Here is a 17,281-nt window from a genome sequence, read left to right as displayed (position 1 = left end):
CGACAACGAGCAGTTCGCGCGTAAGACCCACCACTGTCTCGCCGAAGAACGCGAGGTAGAGTCTTGGCTGACAAACATCGCATAGGTGTGATGAGTGTCGCCGTCTCAAAGAGAAATGTGAAGATGGGACGCCGTGTAGACGCTGCCGCCATCTGCGTCGACCGTGTAGATACAATGTTGCACCTGCTGCAGTGGACAAGCGAGGACCGGCCCTTCCCGCCTCGCCCAATGAGCTGATGGACCGCATGCGATGCATGGAATTCATAATCAAACACCATTTCCCCAATCTCGCCCTGGATATCGTGTCTCTACAACGCACGTGCGATTCCCTGTCTTCGCCCACTCCACCACGCGACCAGAATGCGATCGTACCCGAGTCTATCGAGCTGTCGGTGAACGCCCAAGTTTCTGACAGCCCTGATATCGGAGACGAGGATTGTACCATTGACCGCGTAGATGGCACAACAGTCCGTATGTGTTTCGTAAACCCCCTCGTAATGGCTCAGGCACACTGACGAGAGCTTTTGTCGCTGTGCAGATTACTCAGGCGAGTTCTCTCATTGGAACTTTTCTATGCACATCAAACGCAATATAGACGATCTTATGGCCAAAGCCAATGTGCAGGTACGTACTGCTAGCCTAGTCTATTTCTGTTTGCTCACCATCTCTGTCAGAACTCGGAAAACGTAACGCGGGTACCGGATTTCATTCGCGTCGGCGAGGCAGATCCAGCCTCGACTTCCATCTCGGACGTCCTTGCTGTTGTGCCACCCCGTCCGGTTGCCACATTCTTGACCAATGTTTTCTTCAATCATGCCACCAGCGTCTACTACTATCTAGACCGACGCTGGTTCGACGACATCCTAGACAACATATATACCAACCCCGTCTCATTACGCTCCAAAGATGTTACTGCAATATGTGTAGTACTGATGGTGCTGGCAGTCGGAACCCAATACGTCCATTTAGAATCGCCCGATCGCCACAACACTTGCAGCACGCGTGTTGCAACGGACGCCGAAGTTCAGAGTAGTTGGGAGCTTGAGATTGGATCCGGCTTTTACCGTCAAGTCGCAAAGCTGCTTTCGGAAGTCATCCACGCTGGCTCGCTGCTCAGTGTGCAGGCACTTTTGCTTCTCGGCCTATATTCCTTACCCATTGATGCATCTGGGCTGAGTTACATCTATTTAAACTTGGCTATCAAGGTAGCCATACAAAACGGAATGCACCGAAAGGTCTCGCGCAACGTCCTTGATACGAGGACCAAAGAAATCAGGCGTCGCATTTGGTGGACAGCGTACTGCATGGAAAGGTTTGTTGGTTCTCGACTGTCCGATACCACCTCGTCCTCCTGCTCACAGATTTGACCTACTAGAAAAATTGGTATATACCACGGCCGCCCAATATCCATAGTACGATCCGACATCGATGCAGATCTACCCCAGAGATCTGAAGCAAACCTCATGGATGACGACCATTTCGATGCTCAAGGTCTCCTGGAGTCGATCGAGCTCACAAGGCAAGCTGAAGCCTTCCACCACGAAATGTAAGACTAGACCAAGACTTTGTTAATACACAGAAACAGAACCCAGTTAACTAACTATGTATTGCTAGATCGTGTCTCCGCACATGTGCGAACGCTGAAGTCGGGGTGATTTTGGACCGTATCAAGCGCATGAAGGCGGATCTGCGAGGGCCCTGGTCGCCTCCTCGCGGGGGTGTATTATCGCCACCCGCGAACCACGAAGCAGAACTACCAAAAGCTCGCGCATTGATCCATTCTCGACTGGAGTGCTGCCTCTTGCACATGTTTATCGGACGACCCTTTATCCTCGCGCACCGTCACGCGCGGACCAATGCACATTCCAAGGACGCCAATGCCGCATCCCCAGAAGTACGCCAGAGGAAAGCATCCGAGTCCCACTCACAGTGGGACTTCTTGGTCCAGGACTGCGTTGCGGCCGCGAAGGAAGTTATCAGCACATGTCAAATCATGCAGACAGGCGACATGGGCCTTGCAAAGTCGTCATATGCCGAATACAGTTCCTGCCGCGCGTCCCTGCTGGTCTTGATCGCCTATAGCATATGTTACCAGACGAACGAGTTCGCAAACACCCTACAAGTAGGTCTTCAGGCGATCAGAGAGATGGCTTCGGCGGGCGATTCCGCGCGTTCAGAAGTGTCGCTCCTAGAGACACTGGAAGCGGCGCTGCATCGACTTCACGTTTTCAATCCATTACCCAGTCAACCTGCGGTCACGGAAGCAAATGATGCAGCTGAAGAGGGCTACAACGGTCTTCTTAACTGGTATAAGAAAGCAGAAAAGTCCACAGTCCCTCGTTTTGGGCCTCCAGCATCCGGACATGCAAATGTACAGGCAGCAACGGCGCAGGGCCCAAGGATAACACCTAACAGGACCGATGCAACAGTGGATACCATGCCAAGCTATGTACCCCTTGATGGCTATCCGTTCGATTTCGATCTACTTAACTCGGATGGAAGCGAGGCGTTCTTCACCTCAGACTTTGGTGACCATGGTAACGCAGAGAGGGAGTTCTTTGAGAGCCTTTCATGGTTACCGAAGTGACGTTCTGCACAGGCTAGAATCGCCAATGTATGAGCGATGAAGCGCATCAATTCAACTCTTTTCGCCAACAGAGTGCGCGTAAAAGTCAGTGGATGATTCATCGCATTGCAAGAGTGGACAATTCAGGTCCCAACTCGTCTTATCTCATGGTCACAACCGTGCTTGAGCAGGCTGGCTTTCCGCTATCTGTTGCCACATCTTGAGAGACACATGTTCTTTCTGCTGGTACCACCTACTCCTGGTGATGCGGTACGGCACAGGGAGATCCACATTCTCTGCGTCACCCGTGATGACCATGGAAGCGATGGCTTTTGCACAGAAAAATATCTGCGGCATACCGTGCCCGCTGAATCCTGCGCACATATACTGGCCGGGTTTCCCGCAAACTGGCCCAACATAAGGGAACCCGTCGTTGGAATAGCCCATAACTAATATGGAAGAAGATGAGTCAGTTCCGAAACATTCAATCGTGGGCGCTGGTGCAGACATGACACTTACTACCGGTCCAAAGCTCTTCTGTGTGTGCACCGCTGTTCTCCCACCCGCGGAAATGCCGTTGCATGTAACCGTCAAAGTAATGCCGCGCGCCATTCATCAGTCTGCTGTCGTCGGATACATCGAACCATTCGTCCAAGTCTTTGTAATAGTCGCGTCTTCCGCCCCCGACAATGATACTACCGTCCGGTCGAGGAATCATGTAGTCGTACTCGTAGTCGGAAAACCGCATCATATAGCTATCAGTCATTCTTGGTGCATTCTCGCCCGCCAAGCGCGCTACTATGCCTCTCACTGGGACGACTTTGTCCTTCATCTCCGGTACGAGAGCAGACGTGTATCCGTTCGTAGCATAAACGACAGTGCTGGTCTTGACGGAGCCGCGCGGTGTATTCACGACCCAATCATAATCTTTTGTGCCTCCATCGGCTGCCGAGACAGATGTTACTGAGGTATGTGTCTGCAAGTTGACACCCATAGATACCGCTTTCTCTAGCAAGTGCGCCACAAGTCGGTAGGGCCACAGACGAGCGGCGCTATATGTATGACAAGACTTTGCACCCCATACGCCGGAAACCTATGGGCTTAGTCAGATCTCTCCAAAGAAACATTTCAACGAATCAGATCAGATGTTTATCTCCAAACGCTACATACCTCTTCCGCTTCGCTGCCTGAAGTAAAATCTATCCCTTTCGCAGTGGAGATACCCGCTTTAGCGATTTTCGCAATGTCAGCTTGGATTTTATCGCGACCGGCTTCATAAAAGCAGACATCGGTGACCCTTGTCTCTTCGAAGTCGCAGTCACAATTTTCACGCTGAACAAGTTCTTTGATTGCATCGATCTGGCGGGCCTCGAATGTAGCCACGTGCTCGGCGACCGCTTTCCCATGCGTCTCCAGTACACTGGCCGCTCTTGACAAAGGGTCTGGTTTTAAATGACCGCCTAGATTTTCAGATTTAGTACGTGCGACATTGAAATGGAATATCAAGGGCATATGGTATGTACCGTTACGTCCGGTAGCGCCAGAGCAGGCCTCACGTGCCTCAAGGATAAGTATTGATGGTATTGGGCGGTCGCGACGCACACACTCTTCGACTATGTGATGCACGATCGATGCCCCAGCGTACCCCGCGCCAACGATGACAACATCGACCTGCGTGGGAAGATGTTCAGTGCTGCGATGGTTGTCGATGGGCCCGACTTGTTTTCTCCAATAGGAGGGGACAGCATCCGCCACCGGGAAAGGCTTGACGCTGGGACCAGGAATAGACATGTTGGAAATATAGTGTGTGAAGCAAATGCTTGTATTGGTGATAGTTCTACGGCGTTCTCCCAAGTGTAAGGTGGGCTATGTAGGTACTCACGCTTAGTCATTCACAAGGCAGGTTCGCTTCTACTGTACCCAACCCGGGAACTTGCGTACTTTAGTCAGACAGATAGGATGCGTAAGCCCAGAACGTTGGTCCTTGGCTTCAAGTGGCTGCGCAAGGCGGTGATCATTAGGCGACTGTGACCGGGCCGGTCGCCGGTCCGGTCACTGATAAGGACCCAGTCGACCTTACCGCCCAGCAAGCAAACACCCGTTCACAGCAGCACAACCCGGTCTAGAAGCTATTATCCGTGTGATAGCATTTGTGGTGTTGGAAAAGCACTTCGGTATTTTCTTTCACCAATAACGCTGCATCAGATGCGGGATGATCGAGCAATTCTATTGGACAGTATCCACCAGCAATGGCTGCTCGTTTGCTAGAGAAGGAGTGATGTGAACACATATAGGAAAACAGTTCAATTAGCAGAATACAACTTTACAGTGAAGGCACAACCTGTATCATGATAGATGTTTTGAACGACTCGATGATTGCTATCTATGACGAGGCCCTGAAGGCGCTTTCCTAAAATCCAGCTCGCGTCACACGCGTCCGCAATCCTTCTGTTTAGAGCCATCACGCACGACACTTCATTCAGTGGTGACGTTACTCAACGGTCTCCTGGGCATCCTAGTGATCAACAGGACCATACTAGGCACAGTAAGAACCAGCAAGCCACAGTTCACATAGATCGGGACCACAGGAGCGATGCCACTCGCAGAGCTCAGACCATAGGAAACTGCCTGGCCCGCCGTCTCAAACGCGCGAAACAAGCCTGCCACCCGTGAAGAATCACCCATGTCGTTGGAGAATGTGCCGAGAATCCAGTATAGTGTCAACTGCGTCCAGTAGCCGCTCGTGAAGATGATGAGGTATGGTACGTATGCCCTTGCCCATCTGCCAGTTTCTCTGTCGTTGAAGTCAGTCTAGGTCGCACTGGGGCCTGCCTCGGTAGGATAACTCACGATCCATAATCCAGCGCCGTTTTATTGCCGAGGTAGTGGTACTCGAAAGCGACCCAGATGAAACAACCGGTTTGTGGCAGGATCCACAGCGAGAATGCAACCCATGCCTTGGGCCGCTGGGGCCACCGCTGGCTGTCTAGAAGTTTGCCGAATATGACGACCGACGGAATAGTAATGGCGGCTGTACTAGTCAGCATGTAGTCAGCGGTCCCAAGATCCATACTTACGGAGAAGAAAAGATGAAAGAGCGCGAGCGCGGACCGAGAAGTGTAGCGAGAGATAGGTACCCATCGTCCCTCCGTAAAAGAAAGAATAGAACGCGGGCAGGAAGATCAACCAGACCTTGTTGCTTTGTAGAGTACTCCACAGAGCAACAAATTCTTGCGTCCAAGTAACCCTCCCCGACATGGGAACCTTGCTGCCATCGCGACGACGCACTCGGGGTGTGGGGGACAGTGACAGCGCCCAAAGAACTCCAGTGCATTCTGCTATTGGTTAGTAACTGTGCATTCAGAGCAGATGCCTAGTATCCGTCACGTACCGAATCCAACAAAGACCAGATATGTCGCCCATGCAATGCCTCCAGCAGAGGCTCTGTCTGAGTTCGTGGAAAAGTTTATCGCACCACCGATCAAGCTTCCGGAGCTTCGCATAGCCGACCAGATGCCTGTCAGAGATTAGTGGAATGATCATACTCCACGTCGCACACACGTGCTTACCAAGGTATAAACCCCTCTCTTCTGGCCTTGGGTAGCATAGCATGGCTGTCGTTTCGCCGACGTAAAGAAGCCCACCCGCTAGACCGTTGATAACCTGGCCCCATCAGTATGTTTCCCTTGTATGATGAGTGTAGATCGTACATTGGCGGCTATGAGGTACCAGTCGACGCCGAATCTAGCATTTACATAGTACGCAGATCCTTGGAGGGGCATCGTGAGAGCCGCAATGAAGCACGCCCATTTGATCCCGATCCTATTGATGATGGGGCCTCCGAGGATAGTACTGATGAAGCTCATGGCGTAACTCAACGAGGTTGCAAGATTCGCTAGCCATGGCGTTGACAAACCGCCTCCTCCTAGATTGGATATAGCATCACCCATGGCTGGGCCGACCAAGGAGAGCCTTAATCATGTTCAGCATCCGGATGGTAGTCTCTGGGAGGATTACTCACGCTCCGAACATCACCATCTGGAATAGCACGCTCCGGTAGAAAGTCGACCATTTCCAAGATCGCAGAAAGTCGTAATCGGTAACTTCTTCCTGCGATCCGATCGCGATGTCCTCACCACCGTCATGCTCCGTGTCCTTCACTTTGGCGTCTTTGGTGTCTTTAGTCTGCGAGTAATCCATCACAAAACCTTTACTGAATCCCGTTCATGATACGCTTCTTTTTTATGTAGAACTCTTGCATGCTAGAGACTATCGGCCGGCAAGCTGATTAGGAAACGGTGCCCCTTGTTTGCTCCAGATAAGCATTGCACCGGCCCGGTCTGTAGCGCGACTGATTAGACATGGTGTTGTACGGGCGACAGAGTAAGTGCTTATCAAACATGGATGAGCATGGGGTAGTAGCCGTGCCCGGCCATCGCGCTCTTCTCAAGTTGCTCCGGGCCTTTGCATCCCAATCGCCATTAGCACATGGATGCTAGACACGAGACCGAACGTTACAACGATGCTTGTGAGCTCTAAGAATGCTAACCAATGTCTTCAGGAACATAGTTGGAAGGCAGCTGCGCGCAATAGAAAGCGTTGCTGGGAGTGACGAGAAGCGCCGGTCTTGGAGTTGCGGGGTGTGGGGCTACCTCCACTCTTCTAAACGCGTGCACCAATCAAGCCACGAGTATTACTGTACAACCCTTTCTTCCGATGGGCGGGAAGGGGAGGCATACAAGTTCCTAGCCGACTACCGCGAACATGCGCATATCTGGGCGACATGTCTCAGGAGTACAAACGGCCGTTGACAGTCAATTGCGGTTGTAGTGGTGGGGTGCCAAAGTGACAAAGTTGCGTTTCTAGAAAAAGTAGATCAACCTTAGCACGCTAACCTAAGAAAAAAGTGAACAGCCTAGAGCCTACGTTAACGTTAGGTTACCTACTTTGCAAGGTTTCGGCTTAATGTAGCCTATAGACCTGTTCAGTTTTTTTCTTGTATAAGGTGTTAGAACGGACGCATACTGTGGGTCGTAAAATGCGCGGATGTGGCGTACTCCTTTCAGGATGTGGGTTGCTTGTAGGCTCGTTGCTTGAGTGATATTGCGCTCATCGTGGTCGTTGGCATGGGGTCGAACATGACGATGCAGGATGTCCTTGCATCTACCAGGCTTGCAGGTATCTAGGCCTCATTTGCTCCCAAGGGTTGCTGTTCAGATGCATGCGGTGGTCAGTCGGAGTCAAGTCTGCGTAGTGTCATCATTGGTGGCGAGCTCTAACTATGCCGACATTGATTGAGACCGAGTCTATTCTATACAGATGTAACTGAAGAAGTCAGGCTTCTGACACTGATCGGCCCACAATCGGTATCGATTGTGGTCGTCTGCAAACTGACGCTAATCTTGAAGGCATGCTTGGGTTTGACATAAACATGCCCGCTGTTCAGATACGGGAGCTTGGGTAATAGTTTCACCAAGTCTTCCCAGAAAATACCCTCCTTACCAGCTTTGTCTGCGAACAAGAACCTCGTCTCGCGAAGATAATCCTTCGCGAGGAATACTATCGGAGCTTTGTCTTTATGAGCTGGACAGATAACCACTATCTCGGCTGTGTACCCCGCAATCGTTACGCTGAACTGAGCAGCCAGTACCAGCTGGCTTACATTTTGGTCCCAGGCCTTTGGAACAAGAAAAGTCCTGTCGAGATGATCCCATGCATGCAGCGGGGCCACCGATCGCATTCGGAGATGTTCCTGGACGGGAATATGCAGGCCATCGTGACGGAAGGACACCAGGCGGGTAATCGAGTGTTTGAGGAAGGCATCCGTTGAAAGGTAGACTGAATTCATGAGCTCCTGCGCGGAGTATGTGATGATTTTATTCGGCAGCCTGGCCAAAGGCAACCCGCCAATGCGGCAAAACAGCCCTGGACCGCATTTCCGGAGGAAGATTCCTATACTGCTGTCGTCTTTCTTTGATTCCCCGACCAAGAGGACATAGTTTTTCGGAATGTCGGTGTAACCGCGCTCACCGTACCAGCCGTATATTTCGAAGTCGCCGCCAAGTAGGAGGCCGCGGTTTGTGACAGAGAACTCGGCCAGTTGGTGTTTGTGGACGCTTGCGGCAAATACATCCTCAAAAGCAGCCGGTGAGCTGGCGAATATCTCGACCAGGTCGTTGTTCTGATTCTCCGACATGCTGTTCCAGGCGAAGATGCTGAGGTCGTTGTCGCGCTTGATGATCTCTTCTTGCAGACGTCGGAACGCCTTTGTACCCTCGCCGTAGATCAACGGCATGTTGACGTCAAAAATACCAAGAAGGCAGTACGCCATATCTTCTTTCCGTTTTGTCCTCCGTTGCGAAGCCCATGACATGCGAGCAGACACGGATTGCTCGGTTATAATGTCTCTCCGCGCATGCGTCAACACCGCCTCGGGTATGTTTGTGAACCTGGATATGGCGGCCGCTTGCTCGTGTTTTGTTCCGACGAACTTCCATCCTTGGGCGTAGAACTCGACGATGCCTGGGGCGAGCAGTTCTTGGAGCGTCCAGCCTCTGGTGAACCATCGGCATTGGGACAGTCCTGCTTTGAGTACTGTGCCTTCGGGGAAGTCTTCGAGATAGGCGTAGCAGACGATGGCTTGTCTGTAGTACTGGAACATGGAATTGATCGACTCTGTTAACTCGGCGCTGCTGGATTTGTCGACTGCAAGTAATGATGTTGATGTTAGCGAATGCGCAAGGCCAATGTTTGCGGCAAGCTACTTTGTAGCAATAGTAACAAAACACTCACTATCAACGATCCTGTCAGTTCAGATCTTACCAAAGGTAGGAAAAACTAACCTGCAGCATGTATCGACCCAAAAGTATCTTAGATTGTTTTTCAAGGCCTGGTCCGCACAGTAACGAATCTTACGATGTCCTTCTTTCTTTTCTCCAGTCCCATCTATCATGTCACGATAGCTAACTTCCTCGCTATCTGGGCCCCAGGTATGTGAAAGGATGGCGTACGGTGGAATGTCATCTTCGATGAATTCCACGAGGCTGAGGGTTTCATCGTCGGCAATGTGGAGGAGGCGCATTGTATGTTGAGGTACGCGTTACAATTGTGAAAGCGACACATACATGTGTGTAAAGTATGAAATTGATTGAAGATCATAGCGCGCGGACCTAGGAGACGGGATAGACGGAGGACTAGCGCTCATGAAAGAGGTTACGGCTGGGACGCCTAAGGCTGAATCCACAATCCTGTGGCGGTGCATGCTTGGCAAACATGGTGATCAGAAGTAATGTGTGTATTCAGATGATCTAACTATTGTAGAGGTACAGGTGTTTATATACACGCTAGGAGAGAGAGTGAGTGAATTAATCACGTGACAGGAGTTGTAGCCTAACCAACAAAACAACCGTGCCTCGGAAGGTTATGAAATATGGAGACATGAACTGAGAAAAGATCTGTATCCCATTCTCCAGTACTGGAAAATTTGAGTCTATGGAATACCGCTTTGAGCTTTTGCGATGCGATGACAAGCCCAAATGCACTCAAAGCTCGCTCTTCCACGAATGATCCTCCGGTAAGCCCAATTGCCTTCGTTGCGCATTCAGTATGTGTTGCAAGAATATCGGCTTGATGCTGAGTACGCCAACAAGACTCAATAGCAGCATCAGTATAACGCCCAAGCCCACACCCAGAGCTACAGCGTCCTGCTGCCTGCTCACCTTCCTGAACCACGCCTTCGTATCCTCCACAGCGATGTTCTCGTCATGCGATCGTCGCGCGCTCATCATACCCGGTAGACCATCAAGCGAGCGGTGATTGAACTGCTTTTGGTAGTCGGCGAGCTCTTGCTTTTCTAGCTGCTTTCGCGCCCAGTTGTCCATGGTATCCCGCTGCTTGAAGCCGTTCTCTTCGCCGTCTTCATGATCGTGATCCACATAGGCAATTGCGTCACCCGCTGCTTCCTCTGTGCTTGCAGTCTTTCCGCCATCGATCTGAGGCACTCCAAATCCGCAGCTGGTCTGGACTTTCTGGATCTTCAGCACAATGATAGCTCTTGCGCCCGTGACATCAACCTCATCACCGTTCTCTGACGCCATCTTAGCGCGCAGTTGCCCGTAGTACGGGTCCCACTTTTCGACTACCCTTCCTTTGCAGAACAGTCGCATGATCTGTGGCGAGGGTCCGAAGGAAGAGAACATCACGGTAACGCGGCCATTCTCGTAGACGTGAGAGATGGTCTCACAACCGCTGCCGGTTGCGTCCAGATAGGCGACGGTGTTCGGGCCGAGAACAGAAAAGGTTCTTGACGGATGGCCTTTTGGCGAGATGTTGACGTGATCTCCAGCCCAAGGAGCGCTGGCCACGAAGAAGAGCGGTTGACTGGAGATGAAGTCGATGTGGTTCTCGTTGAGAGACGGGTAGAATTTGACCATGTTGAAGAGACGGACTTTAGAAGCAAGTAGCGGTCAGGATTGAAGGTGGTGGCCTGGTATGGGACGGTGTTGAAGAATGTAGCCGGCAAGGATGTCGTCCGGGAGTCTGACAATTTGCGGGAAGGGTCGAAGCGAGTAAAGCAGATGTTGCCTGAACTGTGTTCAATGGTCGTCTCAAAGTGGAAAGGGGAGATCCAGGCTGGGAAGTCACGATCTGCCGACTCGTCTACTTGGACCGTAGAGTGAGAGTAATTATGCGGTTATGCCCTATCAGACGAAAGAAATGGAATTCTGAGAATGTACACGTTCTTGTATGTTTGCAGCGCAATGCGTGATTAAGATTTGGAGCGCAAGAAAGCTGCGATGCACGGTAACACGGCCTTACCCTTTGCGTGCTAGCTCGAAAGCAGCTCGCGTGTCAGTGGGGGCGGGGCGCATCGCCAGAGGCGCAACGAGATGCGACGGAAATCTATCAAACGCTTACATCAACACTGTCAACATGGTGCTCGCACTAGCATTGAAAGCAGAGCTGAACGGGTAGGTACATCTCTCTAACTACACGTGTCTACCCTACTAACACACCTTCAGCGTCACCGACCTCCGCCCCAACGACACGGAAGACGCGCCCTTTTTCTACACATTCAAGGTCCAATGCACGTCATGTCGCGAAGTGCACCCCAACCCTGTCTCGGTCAATCGCTTCGAGATGAACGAGCAGAGCGGCAGCAAGGGTGAAGCCAACTTCGTCTGGAGGTGTAAGAACTGTAAGGTCTTTCTGCCCTGCACCCTCTTCCCTTACCCCAACCACTGACATGGACTACAGAGAGAACATTCAGCGAACATCACAGCCGCGCCTACCTCCTACGAACAAAGCGACCCACCCAAGAAGACCAACATCCTCATGTTCGACTGCAGAGGCCTAGAGTTCGTCGAGTTCATTGCTGAAGGAGAGTTCCTCGCGACAGGCACCGAATCCGGCACCAAGTTCTCAGGTATTGAATTACCTGACGGCGAATGGTACGACTACGACGAGAAAGCTGGCGAGGAAGTCAGCGTCACGAACGTCGAGTGGGAAATACGTCGCGCGTAGATTGCGCAGGAAAGAGAAAGAGTCATACGGCAGCTTGCACAGCTTGGAACAATGCACATCACGCGTGGTATAGTTGAGCTGGAAGGACAAGAGGAATGCGAAGAGGTGGCTATAGTCCATCATGACGGTACCGAGCGAGTCACACGCCCAAGTCAGGAGAGGTAATCTATATCTACACACAATACGAAGGCACATGTACATCAATGACGACAGCAACGCTCAACAAAGACTGCAAACGGCGGTGCAACAAGTTGCGCACGTTCAAACTGCACATCAATTTCGTGAACAGCAAAGCTATCGAACATAAGTATATTGGAAGTACTAAAGAAGCACACAGCCGTACGGATATCACAGTTTTACACCTCCGCTACCAGCCACGATGAAGTAGCGACGGTGGAATCTACCTCCAAACTCTACCAACAAAAACAGCAACAAAACCCTACGTAGGAGCTACGAAATCGTTAGCGCACAAGGTCAACAAGGACAGCTGAAGCAAACTCACCATACAAAGATCGAAAGGCTCAAGACCAGGTAACGACCGTAGTAGCCTTACCAAGCTTGAAGCTATCCTTCGGTTTCTCCGCCTCGCGCTTACCCCACGTCGTCTCCGAGTCCGGGTTACCCAGCGTCTGGCGCTTCTCCTTACCCCAGGTGATAACCGTGCTTGGCTTACCAAGCTCGATGGTATCAGTAGGGTCAGCCCCATCCCTCTTGCCCCAGCTGACCTCGGAGCTAGGCTTTCCCAAATCGATGGTGTCGGGCTGCGTGACCGTGTCGCGCTTCGCTGTACCCCATGTTACAACCGTCTTGGGCTTGCTGATGGTGAAGGTGTCTTTGGGTTCACTCCAAGTGACATCGCGTTTCTTGTCTTTGGGCTCACTCCAAGTGACGGCGCGTTTCTTGTCTTTGCTCCAGATGATCTCGCTGGTTGGGGGACCGAGCTGCACGTCGTCTGGGTTGGTCGGCTCGTCGCGCTTGCTCCAGATGATCTCGCTGGAGGGCTTGCCGAGTTGGATGTCGTCTGGGTTGGTGGGGCTAAGGGTTTGTGCCTATTCTTCGTCAGCTTTGATGTTGATAACGATGAGGGAGTATGATTACCTCAGCTGAAGGCACAGGTGCGGCGCTGCTAACAGCGACCAGCACACCAGCAGCAAGAACGGATACGAATCGGTACTGCATCTCTTATTTCGTCTGACTGTTTCTTAACGTCGAGTACTATTGTTGGGAATGGACAAGAAATCGGTGGGGCTCGCTTGCAAGGCAGGAAATCTCAGGGTCTGGGGTAGATATATCAAAAGGGATACATGAGATCTACAAGGAGCCGGTATACGACTTCATTTATACGCATCATTTGAACCAAAGTTTAGACACACTTTTGCCACTTTGTAGCTGCCCGAGGTGGTAGGTGAGTAGTCGGTGTTCGAGGCTGTTGGATACGGTTCGTGTAATTTGGGTAAAGTACTTTTGCTTCCTCTTGCGGTTAGGAGATGTTTGGGCCAGCCAGCCTCAAGCGAATATGCAGATGAAAGGGTATGCGTGACTGGGGAATTGAGTGTGGGGTGATGTGAAGATACGACATTCCAGAGGACCACACTGGCTGGTGCTGCTAGGTATTTGTCCTTGAAGTCTTGGCAAGGACGTTGCAGACAAGAGAAATTGGGCGGACATCCACTACCTTTCCAAGTCAGTGGCCAATGCTTTTCGAATGTCTTTGTAACGGGTGGGCTTCCAGTCCGTTCCATACACTTCTTTCCCTCTCATGCTTGAACGTGTCAGTACTCAGCATGACGGCGGGCCCTGGGCGACATGCTGTTCCTAAGTTATCGTTATCGCGTCTCAAGCATACTCCAGTACTTTTTACAAAGACCCACGCTGCAGCTAATCTCGCTGATGCAAAAGACTATACATGCAGGGACTCTCAACTTTCACGACGCGTTCTAGCCCAACCCACACCTTAATCTGCGTATTCGGCATCTAACGGCTTCCCTGCAGAGATATCCCTGCGTACGATGATTAGTACTCAGTAAGGGTTGCGCTGCACATCCGAGTGACTGGAGTCTCGTCGCACCAAACGAAAAGTTGCGGCAAAGGTGCCATCTACCGTCAATGCAACATTTCCAATATAGCAAGGGAGCAAGGGTACGTGCAACAGAGTTGCCTGACTATCCAGTCAGACCTGGAAGAGTTGTAGGATCGCTCCAAAGGTCTAGAACAGACGTCGGATGTGTAGTTCGACAGGACCTCTGGATGGTATTTCTGGGCCTTGCACTAGACTACCTCCAAGGATAAAGCCAAGCGAACAAGGCCACATGCATCGTAGCGGTTGGAAGCAACGGCTGGAAGTAACGGCTGACAGAGTCTGGGGAAAGTACCTGAACGATCGGTTGGAGACTGAGCAACGATGCAAAGGCTCCGGTGGAATGATCTCCATAGTGCGTCTGTCTATCTTTAGACAGGAATGCAGCATCGCCCGACACGACTGCCTTTTTGGGCTAGATCAAAGATGTGGATATATCAAACGCTCCCAGTCATAGGAGCTCTGTCATTTGGAATAAAGATCAGGAGATTGTCGGAATAAATGGACACGAGAGGACGAACATTTGCGCACCAACGGAAGGAAGCATTCCAAACTCATAATAACAACCAAACATGACAAACACGAAACACAAACCACCCGTGCCAAAAGTCTTTCTCGAGCTGAACTTGTTGGTGATGAGTAGCAGCAACAGTAATGTTGGTGACAGACGTGCTGAAGCGAAAAGGATAAATGAGGCTGCGGATGCAGTTAATCTAAATAAACGAGCTCTCAAACAAAGAAGTCCTCGGCAGAGGAACGGTCTGGTGACACCTCGGAATTGGAACACGATAAGATTTCTTTGGTAGCAGCTCGTCATTGTGCAAAACTTTGAAATGTGGCGGCGGCCTGGTCAGTCGTGTTCGTGTCGGCTTCGCCAGATGGGAGATTTTCATCACAGCTGGACGAGAGCTTGATGGAACGAGATTGTTTGTTTTCATCTGTAAGTGGCGCCATCGTAGGGCTATGGTATATACACTGGTATACATGATAAAATCGTACTGTACACATGATAGCCATTCAAGGCTCCGGATCCTTCGGTCTCTCTCCAAACTCCCGCTCCAACCATGACGCCCAAACCTCCTTGGGGTCGGCTGTGTTATCCGCGATATCCTCCGTTGAACCAGCTGCATCATGCGCGTCAGAATCGTCAGGCTCGCCTTGAATGAATGTAGTGTTATCGTCCCCGTCTATGCCTTCTAGCGCATCCTTTACATCCGCGTCTCTTGTGTCCTTGATGTAGGCGGAAGCGGCAATCATGACGTTGTCTGCAACCCAAGCGGGAGCGAGCTGTAGTTTCTTCTTCTTTGCCACATGTTCGTTTCTTGAGGCGAGACCGAGGATCTTTTCGCGATCGAAGCCTTCGGTAGAGATGTCTGCCAGGATCTGGTTGAAGGCGACCGTGTTGCCGGTAATGGAGCACAAGCCTATCATTTGACCGTATGCTTTGGTCATGTCTTCATGATTCACTCTGGCCTTGATGCTGCTAATCTCTCCCCAAATGTATAGGCCCCCTTCCCAGTCCGCGCGGCGGAGACAGTCGTTGAGCATTCTCGTCAGACCTTGAACGTCGAGACCCCAGCCGTCCGCTTTCATCTCGTAGTAGATATCAAGCGCGCGGTCGAACCCTGCGAATCGCATGACACCAGTTATGAGGGAACTAAATACCATGGGTGTTGGGTGGACCTTCTGGTAGACCTTCTTTTCATCTACCCTCACGAGCCGGCCATGACTGGCTTCGTTGACGTTGACTTTGGGAGTTGCGAGCATAAGCCCGTCGCCTACACCTCTCATCCTGGCGACAAACCTCGAAAAGTCTTCAGGGTTTCCATGCCTCAGGGACGCGTAGTGATTGAGTATTTCTCGACAGGTAATCTCGTTCGGACGAATCTTGTTGTAGTTCAGGGCGGGTATCACACAATCTATGAGGTTTCGACGCCGCCACTGTCGAAAACCTACCAGCAAAGTGTTGAATGTCTGTAAGTCCGGTGAGGCCGATGAAACGAGGAGGTTGTGACAGATCTTTGCAAGCACGACAGCTTCTTTGCGGTCGTTACCGTGTACGTCGCTTTCAAACAGCTTTTGGATGCTCTGATTCATTTGGATCGTGATAGCGTAAAAGTCTCCATCCACGTCCTGATAATATTCCGGAATTCCTGGATGATCTGGGTGAATTCGAGCTTGGGCAATCACGTCTGGCGGACTATCAACAGGAATCTGATGGAGGTTTTCAAGAGCCTCCAAGATGTTCTGGCGCGCTTGCTCACGCTCCACAGCATTCATGGCTATGACGTCCTGGATCTGCTGTGACAAATTGTCGGAATCCACCTCCCAAGCCTTGTCGAATCTAGGCACATTGTTTTTGTGCAGGAGTTCGTGTATAAGGAGACCGGTGGAGAGTTCCTGCATGGCCAGCTTCTTCCACGAGTGTCGCCTTTGCAGGGCGTTTACGCGTAGTGCGTCTGGCGCCCACAAGGACTGGGGCGGCAAGTTGTAGCGTATAAGCTCAGGACCGGTATTTGTTGGAAACTCCAGAAGCTGCATACCTGGGAACCTCGAGTCAAAGCGCAGGTCTTCCAGCTCAGCGTAATCGCGAATTTGCGACTGGATTTCTTGATTTTCCAAGATGGGATCCTCATCCAATTCCATGCCTACAATGCGCTCCAATGCGCTCCAGTCGAAGTCGTCCGGCAGATCATCAAAGGTCAAGCCATGGTATCCATGCCCCAAGGTCACAGAATCAGTCGCCGTGTCTATGTTTTTCGCTCCGTCTACCGGCGGCTCGTCACCAGTAGATTGGGCTAGTGACGAAAAGGCCTTCTCCCATTGTGTGTTCCTAGCGGCTTTCGCTCTGGCATCGATGGCCAGCCCCGCAGCGAATATGGTCGTGTATACGAAGGTCGACGTTGGTGTGCCAATTGCCCGAGTGCGACGAAGAGCCGTATGCCCGCTGCGCCTAGCGAGAGCGCCGGTGTTGGAGACGCATGAGATGCATCTGCAGGTACCCGGGTTCGATGTTGCCCGGGACCAGATGGCTCGCATTGCTACCGGGGCATGCTGCGCGAAGAGTGGAGGGGCGACGAAGGACCGGGGCGCCGGCGGGAGGACGAGGCGGCGCA

The 17,281-nt window shown here is 51.5% G+C and overlaps 7 protein-coding genes across 7 annotated transcripts; 2 read left to right on the top strand and 5 right to left on the bottom strand.

Moving 5' to 3' along the window:
• Positions 1–360: 360 nt before the first annotated feature.
• On the top strand, positions 361–2,587 carry J4E88_003060 (uncharacterized protein; the record flags this gene model as incomplete). The annotated part of the gene is made up of 6 exons (XM_049396715.1): positions 361–368; positions 416–471; positions 539–624; positions 675–1,330; positions 1,376–1,546; positions 1,615–2,587. The coding sequence occupies 6 exons, from the start codon at positions 361–363 to the stop codon at positions 2,585–2,587; spliced, it is 1,950 nt and encodes a 649-aa protein (XP_049257057.1).
• Positions 2,588–2,737: 150 nt separating this feature from the next.
• J4E88_003059 (uncharacterized protein) lies at positions 2,738–4,357 on the bottom strand (the record flags this gene model as incomplete). Its single annotated transcript, XM_049396714.1, has 4 exons — positions 2,738–3,015; positions 3,086–3,659; positions 3,737–4,026; positions 4,090–4,357. The coding sequence occupies 4 exons, from the start codon at positions 4,355–4,357 to the stop codon at positions 2,738–2,740; spliced, it is 1,410 nt and encodes a 469-aa protein (XP_049257056.1).
• Positions 4,358–7,877: 3,520 nt separating this feature from the next.
• Positions 7,878–9,647, bottom strand: J4E88_003058 (uncharacterized protein; the record flags this gene model as incomplete). Its single annotated transcript, XM_049396713.1, has 2 exons — positions 7,878–9,271; positions 9,482–9,647. 2 exons carry the CDS (start codon positions 9,645–9,647, stop codon positions 7,878–7,880), a joined length of 1,560 nt encoding a protein of 519 aa, XP_049257055.1.
• A 460-nt stretch (positions 9,648–10,107) lies between these two features.
• Positions 10,108–10,998, bottom strand: J4E88_003057 (uncharacterized protein; the record flags this gene model as incomplete). Its single annotated transcript, XM_049396712.1, has 1 exon — positions 10,108–10,998. One exon carries the CDS (start codon positions 10,996–10,998, stop codon positions 10,108–10,110), a length of 891 nt encoding a protein of 296 aa, XP_049257054.1.
• A 499-nt stretch (positions 10,999–11,497) lies between these two features.
• J4E88_003056 (uncharacterized protein) lies at positions 11,498–12,088 on the top strand (the record flags this gene model as incomplete). Its single annotated transcript, XM_049396711.1, has 3 exons — positions 11,498–11,535; positions 11,587–11,767; positions 11,822–12,088. The coding sequence occupies 3 exons, from the start codon at positions 11,498–11,500 to the stop codon at positions 12,086–12,088; spliced, it is 486 nt and encodes a 161-aa protein (XP_049257053.1).
• Positions 12,089–12,609: 521 nt separating this feature from the next.
• J4E88_003055 (uncharacterized protein) lies at positions 12,610–13,267 on the bottom strand (the record flags this gene model as incomplete). The annotated part of the gene is made up of 2 exons (XM_049396710.1): positions 12,610–13,137; positions 13,187–13,267. 2 exons carry the CDS (start codon positions 13,265–13,267, stop codon positions 12,610–12,612), a joined length of 609 nt encoding a protein of 202 aa, XP_049257052.1.
• A 1,915-nt stretch (positions 13,268–15,182) lies between these two features.
• On the bottom strand, positions 15,183–17,204 carry J4E88_003054 (uncharacterized protein; the record flags this gene model as incomplete). Its single annotated transcript, XM_049396709.1, has 1 exon — positions 15,183–17,204. One exon carries the CDS (start codon positions 17,202–17,204, stop codon positions 15,183–15,185), a length of 2,022 nt encoding a protein of 673 aa, XP_049257051.1.
• Between the last annotated feature and the right edge of the window lie 77 nt (positions 17,205–17,281).

The sequence above is a fragment of the Alternaria novae-zelandiae genome, assembly GCF_023758075.1.
Source record: "Alternaria novae-zelandiae strain BMP 2774 chromosome Unknown scaffold_5, whole genome shotgun sequence".
Lineage (NCBI taxonomy): Eukaryota > Fungi > Ascomycota > Dothideomycetes > Pleosporales > Pleosporaceae > Alternaria > Alternaria novae-zelandiae.
The sequence above is the reverse complement of the archived record's forward strand: the minus strand, read 5'-3'. Positions and strand labels throughout refer to the sequence as shown.